We start from the raw sequence: 10,048 nt of genomic DNA, 5'->3' as shown, positions 1-10,048 counted from the left end.
AATTTTAAATTATTTAAATTGAATAATCTTGAATAAAATTTATGACTTAGGTATTATTAAACAAATTCTAAAAAATACAGAAGGTATTATTAATATATAAGATCATTAATTTAAATATTCAAGTACATTCTGCTGTTCCCACAATTTCGAGGTTAAAAACTAATATCTATGCATATTGTGTTGTGGAAATGAACACATATTACACCATTTAAGGGTGAAATCTCTAAGCTATATTGTTAATTGAAAAATATATTACTATTCATATGAAATTGAATAATTGATTAAAAAGCATATTAAACATAAAATAAATAAAATTTATAGCGTCTGGTGGGCTATCGGAAAGACTTATTTTTACAGGCTCACTTATGTTCGATGTAAAATAATAAGAACTAAATGAATAAAATTCCAAGAATGCAATTTTATATATTTGAATTATTGTTATTAATTATTTTAGAATTGGCGGCATTTTGTACATCAAATATACAATTGTTCATCTGTATGTAGCTCATACATGTTTAAATTCATACCTTATTATTTTCGCTTGTTGGCAAAATTTTATAATTTTAGATAGTTTAATATTTAATCATTTTTTTTAATAATTTATTTATTTTTAAATTTACAATTTTATATTTAATATATTTATTTTTTTAAAATAACATTTATCTAATTTTTAAATTTTCAATAAATTTTAATACTGAAATTTTTAATTCGTTCAATTTATTTTTTTTAATTCTTAATTTATTTTTATTTTGAATTTATCTTAAAGTTAAGTATAGTAGCTATTATAGTGTATTGACATTTTTCTGATTTTATTATTTTTAATAATTTAAATTAATTTTCATTCTCTCATATACAATATTTTTACTCTATTTTATTACAATTTTAAATTTATTTAACATGATTTAAAATATTATTATATATGATACATGATTTTTAATTTAATTTTTTTGTTATTTTTTATATTTTCTTACGTTTGACTTAAGAATTAATAAATCACATTTAAAATTTTGTATATAATAATATTGTAATAATTTTTATAGAAATTATTTATTATCTACATGCAAATGTATATGCAGATGACTTTATAATATGTCTATGTATTACATGTATATAACAATTTTATTACATATAAATTTATAATTTTTAATTTTATAAGTTAATAAATTATAAAGTCACTTCAAATTTTAAAAATTAATTTAATTTTCTCTACAATAAATTTATAAATTATAAGAAGTTTTATAGAAAAATTAATTTTTTGAATTTTTAAATGAAAATATCTGAGATTAAATTTATTAAAGATAAAGTGTGCAGTAATAAGATATGAACTGGCATGCAGATTGTGCCTATTCTTGTAAATTTATTTCAATCATATTGCAACAAAATTAATAGGTTTATTTAAAATTCAATTTGATTGTAATGTTGAAAAGCAAATGTTCTTTTCAAATTTAAATTTCAAGAAAAAGCAGTAACGAAAATATTCCAAGTGATTTCAAGGAAGAGCAGTGAGAAATTTGATTATTTCACAGGCATTTCCCAAATTTAAATAGAATAATTATTCGGCATTTTTCTCTAATTTTTCAAAAAAACTTCTCATAATTTAATATGTTAAGCAACTAAAATAAAATTTTAGAATATATTTATTATTTTTTTTTTGTATTTTTAACATAGCATACGATTTAGGCCTTCTTTGAAACATCGAAACATGAGAAATTTACTTTTTCTTTGTAATTTATTTGAAATTCTTTAAAATTTAAAAATTTTTTTTTTGTTTTACAGAAAACATTTTTTATTAATAATTATTTTTTGATATTTTCTTTTATACAAAATTATATTTGTTTTTTATATTTTTAAAATTAATTGTATTTAGTCGAATAAAGTACAATAAAAGAAACAGAAACACTTTTCCCTTATTTTCTTTAAGAAATAACATGCCTTATAACCACTATACGGTTGCATGCATTTAGGATGAGCAATACAGTAAAATAAATCAAAAAACTTATTTAAGCTTACCTATGGATCTGCTACATTTTGGTAAGATAATGATCATTGTTAAATTTTTTTAATCATAGAAATTTTATGGAGCTTACAATACTATAGAAATATGGAATCAAAAAATGATATTTTATGGTAATGATATGAACCCGGGAGTCGAAGTGGAAACATAAAAAAATTTTGTTCTAGAAAAACAATGTTTTCCTTATAAAGATTTACTCGATTACAATTTCAGTTTTATACTTTAAAAACGATACGTACACAGGAATCATAAAAAATTTGGTTGATTAAAATATGAATAAAGGTGAAGTTAATGAAAATGAGGCTTAAGAATGTAAAAGTTTCTTCATATTAATTGTTTCAATTTACATATCACTTCTACATTACTTCTCTATAACAATTTAGTTTAGCAATATTGAAATTGAATGAAAGTTTTTTATATTTAAATTACATTTTAAGAAAAAAATTTAAAATATTTTAATGCAATTATTTTAAAACCATGTTTTAGTTACTGGGGTCTTACTATGTAATTCGATTTTTGTGAAACGATACTACATTATCATTTTTCTGAATACGAAAATCGTTTTACAAAAAATAAGGCCCCTGAGAGTATTTTTGTCTCATTAATCTTCATGACTAAGAGTTAGCTTTATATAAACATTGCACAAAGTCAAATAACTTTTTAGTCAGTTAACTGAGCTACAGAGTTTCATTGTACTATTTTCGAATTAAATTAAAAATTAGTTTCAGATTTGCTTTGGAAAAAACAATTTCTCAATAAAAAAAAATTTATAACACAAGAAGTAGTTACTTTTTGTTATAGAAACATTCAAATGAAATCGAAATAATTTGATTTTCGCAGTACTATTGTAAAATTGGCCGAGACCTTTTTCTAGTCTTTTAACATTACTATTAAATTTCATTAATTTATTTTCTTTTTTTTTAAATTTACTTTTTAAAAGTTTGTCTTTTATTTTAAATGTTTTCTAAAAATCCTCTACTAAGCAACTGAATTGATATTTTATTTTTCTAAATTATTTTATTTATTTATCATTTTCTTTTCTCTATGTAATATGTTAGGTGGGTCGCTGGTCGGTGAGATAAAGGTGAATAATAAGTATAAGAATAATATTTGTTTTTTTGTATTGTAGTTCTTAGAATTTTTACTTTGTTATGTACATATTTTTGTATGAGATTTATATAAAAATTTAGGTGGGAGATTTGGACCTTAAATTTTCATTTGAGATTTAAATAATTTCTTTCCAGGTTATTCTATATATGAAAAAAATGAGACTTTAAAAATAATAGAAATAGTTTTAAAATAATGTCTGTTGTACTGATTTGAATACATTATTTCTCAAATTTATTGAAAGTAATTGAATATTTTTTAAATTTAAAATCTGTTACAGTGTGTTTCACTTTAAGTCGAGTGAAACATTACGTTGTATGTATATTAAAACATTGGTACGTTTGTGTATTCTGTATAAAAAATGTTTACTTATGGCAATTTTATTGAATTATTTTATTAATTTTTTTAAATTATTTAATTAAATTTTAAGTTTTGTTTTCTGTTCTAATAACAGGTTTAGGTGTAAGCGTTTGTACATTGATTTTAATAATGGCTTCTACAATATTGCTGAATTATAATATTTTTGTGCGAAGCAATATATTTGAAAGATGCTGATTTTAGATTGTGAATACTATATTCTTTAAAGTAGGAAGTGTTTCATTTTCACAAGTCGCACTTACTTTTTTTCCCGGGTAACCTTTACGAAAAGTGCGCACTATCTTTTTTCATTTTTTTTTTTTAAATTCACAAAATTTATTATAAATACATACATGTTATATAACACTAATGTTTAAATAATTTCAAAAATGAAATCTACGAAAATTCTAATTTTCAGTCGTACACCTCGTAGATAGACTTGTGCTCTATATAGTATTGGTATCTCTTTAGATGTATGTAATAAATGTAGTTTTGTATAAAGTACACACAAATTAAAATGCATGAGGTATGTATAATTTGTGAGTGAAAATTTTGTGTGTATTTTATTAAGAAGTCCTAAAAAAAAAATTTACATATTTTAATTTTATAATACAAAGCATTTTTTTTTCTTAGATCTTTTTCCCTTTTACTTATTTAAATTCTTATAGCATTCAGCTTTCTTTTAATGATCTCGTTGATGGTAAAGTTTTCATACCCTTTTCTAATTTATCGGCATCACCAGCCGAAAAGCGATAATTTGCAGGTGCACGATTCTGATTTGAATTTGAACGTTTTGTTGTACCAATACTACTGCTACCATTTATACCAGAATCAGAACAATTAGTTCTTGAGTTTCGCTTTTTTCCAATGGAATCATCTTTATACTGTTGATGTTGTACTTTAATACTATGGATGGCAATTTTTTCGGGTGAATCATCATATGTTTCTGTTAGACGTTCATAATCCTTTTTATTATTATTTTTCCAAGAAGAACGTCTTGAAATTGGACCATTTGATTGACGAGAATTTTCTGTATCAAAATATTTTACATTTGATGCTGAATCATTTGATGATATGCTATTATTGCTGCTCGAATGTTTACTACTTGAAATAGATTTTTGTCTTGAGAAACTACTGCTATTAGGTACAACTACATTATTATCTCTAATTATTCTAATTTCATTAAGCGTATCTTCCTCTAAAAGATTTTCACTTGAATCTGGTCCTATTTCAATTAGAGCATCAGTTGAACGACAATTTTCAGCATCGTTACTATTTAAACTCCTTGATGTCCAAGATTGTTCAGAGGACAGTTTACCCTTTTGAGGTAATGGAGATTGTTCTTCACTTAATGCTGACAACTGTTCATCAAATAAATATTCTGATGCATCAGGTGAATTAACTTCTTCAATAGTGTTTAATGGTGATACTTGATGTATTTGACTTTGCTGTAATAGCTCTATTTCAGTCTTTATGGCTGGTTCAATACCTAAAAGGCCTAAAACTAATCTTGGATTGGCAAGAACAAACTTTTCAAAAGTTTGAAAGTCAATTTTGACTAAATCGGTTTGAGTTGATTTAGTAATAGCTGGTGCAGGTTGTTGTATTAAGTTTTGCGGTTGTTGTTGATGTTGTTGTTGTGGCTGCTGATACTCGGGTGTAGAGTTGTTCATTATTTCTAACATTTGGGGATGACCAGCTGCAGCAGCTGCTTGAGCAGCTTCTTGTAATTCTCTACCCCAAATTTCTGGCGGATGAGATGAGCTTCTAGCCATTAATTGAGCCTGCTGTATATAATTTTCATCCATTGAATGTTGAAAATCATTTGAAATATTTGGAATTGAACGAGCAGGGTATCGATTAATGCCTAAATCAATTTGTGATGCTAAATGTGACTGATATGTCATTTCTTGTAAAGCTTGTATGGCATTTCGTACTTCTATACTTAAAACGGCGACATCTTGATGTAAAGTGCTTACTTGAGAGTCTAATCGCTCCATTGAATGTTTATTAGTTCCTGCGTGTGCAGTTGTTCCAGTACCGCCGGATTCTAGGTTAAGACCCTCTAACGAATTTGATTCTGCTTCATTGGATGATGAAACAGTAACAGATCGTTGTCTTTCAACACGTTCTCTTAGTGCAGCTAATGACCGACCCCTTTGTAAATGACCACGTCCATGCCGTGGACTAACAGATAATAATGGTGAACCACCATGTCGTGAAAGCGCTGGACTACCACCTATATTATGATGCGGTGAAGCATTTGCAGTTCCCCCTGTTCCTTCTCCATCATTATCAGGTTGATTTTCATCATCTTCACTAATCGACGGCAATGGTAAAGAAGGACCTATATCAGAATCCTGACATTCATATCCTTCACGTAAATTAAATGTTAAATCATGTTGTATATCATTAGCAAATTGCGTTTGATATTCTGGATAGAGCCTTAAAACTTCAAGAAATCCAGCCATATGCATACATTTTAAATCACAATACGTCAGTGCCTTTAAAAGTTACAGATGAATGATTGATCGTTTGTGTATAAGACATACGAATAAAAAAAAAAATACATATATGAAAAAAGATAAAGTGAGAAAAAATCATGAAAATATTTTTATTTGAGTATGAAAATTAAGTGGAAATTTATTCCATTAATAATAATAATTTTCAGACTTTTCATGGAAATTTACGGATTGAATTGTTGACAATTTGAGATTATTTTATTTTTGTAAAAGGCTTTCAACCCATGTACATACATTGTGTATGAAATGTTATTGTCATTTTTCAATTTTGTTGTAAAAATTTTGAAGGTTTTGAAATTTTGAATTTTGTATCATTTGAAATAATAATTTCAGATTTTGTGTGAGTAGATAAATGCTCACACTTTGAACATATTACTCCATTTCATATTATGTAGAAAAAGGTTCTGAATTTTAAAATTTTACTTTTACCTTAACATCACTACTGCTACGCATTACAATCTCTTGGCCAGCACTATTAGTTGTAGTTGTTACTTGACCATTTGACGTTATCACTAAATGTACATTTATATCACAGCCAACTAGATCACCTTTACCTGGAAATAAAAACAAGAATGTGATTTAGACTTTAGTTATTTTTACTTCAAATTTTTCGAATATAATTAAATTTGTGTTGCATTTAAACTAAAGTTAACTTTGGTCAAAACTAATTTTGAGTGGAGTCAAATAAATAATCACTTCAATTCTAAGGAAACAAGATCTATCAAAAATATACAAATTTTTGTATAGTTTTGTATGGACTTACGTTGAATTGTATAATCATTCGAGAAGTATTATAATAAGAGTATCACGGTTCATAAAAATTGTCATTTTATTTAAAAAATTATTCTCACCTAATATTGCTACAACCATATCGTCTTTTACCACCTCCATTGAACCATTACACAGGTAATAAATGTAATTTAATGCGTCACCTTTATGAATTAAATATTCACCAGGAGCACAAAAATTTGTTTTAATATGTAATGATAACAGCTTTAGGCAACCCTGGAAAATGGAAAAAATAAAATAAATATTAAAATTTTATTTTATATTGAAAAGTATAAAGGACATTTACGAGTTACAAATATTATGCATGTAGTTAATTTGGAATAAATTGAATATTTGAAAAAGGTGTGGATGGAAATATATTAAATTGAATAAGGTTAAAAATGTGGTTGACAATGATTGGTTCAGAATTGTTGGTAGTATATTTTACGATATGATATTTCGAATTTTTAATATTTTAGCATTTTTTTACTGAAGTTCATTAATAATATGCGGTCGTTCAAAATATTGAAAAATTTGAATCAAATTGAAAGGAAATTTTTAGTGTAAAGTAATTTTTATGTATTGCTTTTTCGGTTTGGAAGAATGGAACAACATTTTGTAAATATTAGTTATATTAAAAGATTTCTGGCTAAGTCATTTTCTTAAACCATATATTTTAGGCACTTAAAATTATTGTTCCGTTCCCAATTTATTTGCTTTTTAGCTGAAATTTTTACAAAAATCTTTGTTTTTATTATAAATTTTCAAAGACAAGTTTTAAAGACATTTTTACAATTTCCGTGAAATTTAGAAAAATATTTGAGTTTTTGCAAATACTCGTACCCCACTCCCAGACTACCTGATATTTTATTGAATTTGATTGCAACCTATGATTTACAAGGTTTGGTCAGCTTAGGTTTACTTGTACCGCTACAAGTAGATTCTTTTTAATTATTAAAATTTCATTAATTTTATTAAAAAGACATCATAATTTTAATGTAAAAGATTTCAGTTAAAATCCTCTTAAAAATAGTGTTATTGTATTTGAACGTACTCGGATTGTGTTTGATAACCTTTACATTGTACTTACTCTTATTTAAAACAAAATGTTTAAATAAATTTTATTAAAAGGTAAAAGAAAACAAAAAATGTAATTGAATAGTCTAGACAAGAGTTTTTTAAGACTTTAAAAATTAACTTTAAAAAACACAAAAAAAGGATTTATTTATTCACTTATTTTTCTATTTTTCAAATAAACAATTTTCAACAGATTTTCAGAAATTCTGTACTTTTTTTCTTTTATTTTAGTGACCAATTACTTTGAATTAAAACTAACTGTAATCAAAAGTAAATTTAATTTAATATTATAATTTTTATTTTACTTTGAATATTAAAATTTAAATGTGTATTTGCTTTGAATTTTGATTAATTTCGAATTACTAAAGGTACTAACAAGTAACAATGTACACTGGAAAAAAAGTGAATATCTAAAGAGGTCATAAACCATTTCAAAGATCATATTTCTGCTTTGCAAATAAAATATTTGATAACTCGTAATATTGTTGCTCAAAGCAGAAATAATTTTTGTCTTTCCATAACATAAGCATATTTCAACACTTTTTATAGTAAAATTCGTTAAAATTATATCAATTATACGGATAAAATAAAACTAAAAGGGATATACAGTAAATTCGAAGTTAAAGTTTGTAGAATGTTGTAATAAAGATATAATAATAGTTCTTTTGGCAATAGCCCTGTTTTGTTAATAAAAAATATTGTGATGGACACAAATTTATCGTTACTCAAATAAAAACATTTCTAAATGAGAAAAAATTTATTTGTAATATCACTATAAATATTAATTCCCAATTTTTCGAAAATTTTAAAATTGGCTACAAAACATATAGAAAATTAGTGCAGCCCATTTAGAAATTTTGTTATTCCAAATAAGTAATAATTTAATCTTATAAAGAGGTAGGAAATAAATTTGTGAGAAAATATTATCTATGGCCATTGTGATTTCGTACATAGCTTGCATCTATTTGTGTAATGAAAATATCTAATTTAGATAAAAATTTTTTCAGTGTATAATTCGATAGTAACAAAATTCAATAATACTGGAAAGGATTAAATTTATTTTGTTTTTGAATGAAATTTTTTAATATAATTTTTAAATTCTTCAATTTTTATATCAGTGAAACAATTTAATCGTATTGATGAAGAGCAAACCAAGCAAATATTTAACTCATAACCATGGAGACTTTTTTATTTTAAATGGGTGAAATAAATATTGAAGAATTCAAATAGCAATTTGAGCCATTAAAATTTTTTTAAAATTAAATACTCAAAAACGACCACAATATCCTTTTAATATTGTGTTTCAACTTAAATAGTTTAGTATTTCGAGAAGCGTTTTTATAATAGCATTTAACATTGTAAAGAATCAAAGAATATGAAAAAAAATATTAAAAATATTATAGGGAAATTTAATAAATATTTTTATATTGAATTTTGAATAAAGAATTTATTCAATTTCATAAAAAATAATCAAACGTTTTGATATTTTTTACTTATAAATTTAAATTTATTGAAATTATACATAAAAAAATAAAGTCAAATTTAATAATAATCATTGAGTAACCGATATAATTTATGTAGCTACGTGTGTACATATATATTTTAATTCAAAAGCTTTAATATGTTATATAATAATATCCTTTAATTCTGAGATCAAACGATACGGGATATATTCCAGAAAAGCTGATGAAATTGTTTTGCAAAAAAAAAACAGAAAAAAGAAAAAAAAAAGAAAAAGTTAAAATATTATCCTTTGTCAAATTAATAAGTCCAACTGAACTTTATCTGGTTTTAAATTGAATTTATTTTTCAGTATCATTTTGCTTTTATAATAAAACATTAAAAATTTATTTCTTTCTTATTTAATCTGATATATGTATTTATGGTTCTTTTCTTCTTTTGCTTTTTATAACAAATTTTCTTTTGAATATAGGCCAATCGTAAAAGGTGATTGAAACCTTAAAACAGTTTTTAGTACTTTTTTTTTATGTTTGCACATTACCTGCAAATATAATAAAAATTATTTATTGGTATACGGTTTTAGTATAGGTATAAAATTTTTGAATATGATAAACGATCTATGAATACTGTGGAAATATGTTGATTTAATTATATTCACTGTTGCTACTGCTTTAATCGTATAGAATTCGTAAAATGTTTGAAGAGCAGTTGCATTATGCGATAGAACAGATTGTATACTATC

At 24.4% G+C, this 10,048-nt stretch overlaps 1 protein-coding gene across 4 annotated transcripts in view; it reads right to left on the bottom strand.

Moving 5' to 3' along the window:
* Window positions 1-1,207: 1,207 nt before the first annotated feature.
* LOC129611020 (potassium voltage-gated channel subfamily H member 8) overlaps window positions 1,208-10,048 on the bottom strand; it is a 179,354-nt gene continuing 170,513 nt past the window's right edge. For all 4 annotated transcript variants that reach the window (XM_055523923.1, XM_055523926.1, XM_055523925.1 and 1 more), the window contains 3 exons: window positions 6,852-7,005; window positions 6,430-6,554; window positions 1,208-5,982 (listed from right to left, as the gene is read on the bottom strand). In XM_055523923.1, the coding sequence (XP_055379898.1) occupies window positions 4,150-5,982; window positions 6,430-6,554; window positions 6,852-7,005 (2,112 nt within the window). In that variant the 3' untranslated portion in view covers window positions 1,208-4,149. The remainder of the gene's footprint in view (window positions 5,983-6,429; window positions 6,555-6,851; window positions 7,006-10,048) is intronic.

This window comes from Condylostylus longicornis, unplaced genomic scaffold, assembly GCF_029603195.1.
Source record: "Condylostylus longicornis isolate FDR11 unplaced genomic scaffold, ASM2960319v2 ptg000048l, whole genome shotgun sequence".
Taxonomy (NCBI): Eukaryota; Metazoa; Arthropoda; class Insecta; order Diptera; family Dolichopodidae; genus Condylostylus; species Condylostylus longicornis.
The sequence above is the reverse complement of the archived record's forward strand: the minus strand, read 5'-3'. Positions and strand labels throughout refer to the sequence as shown.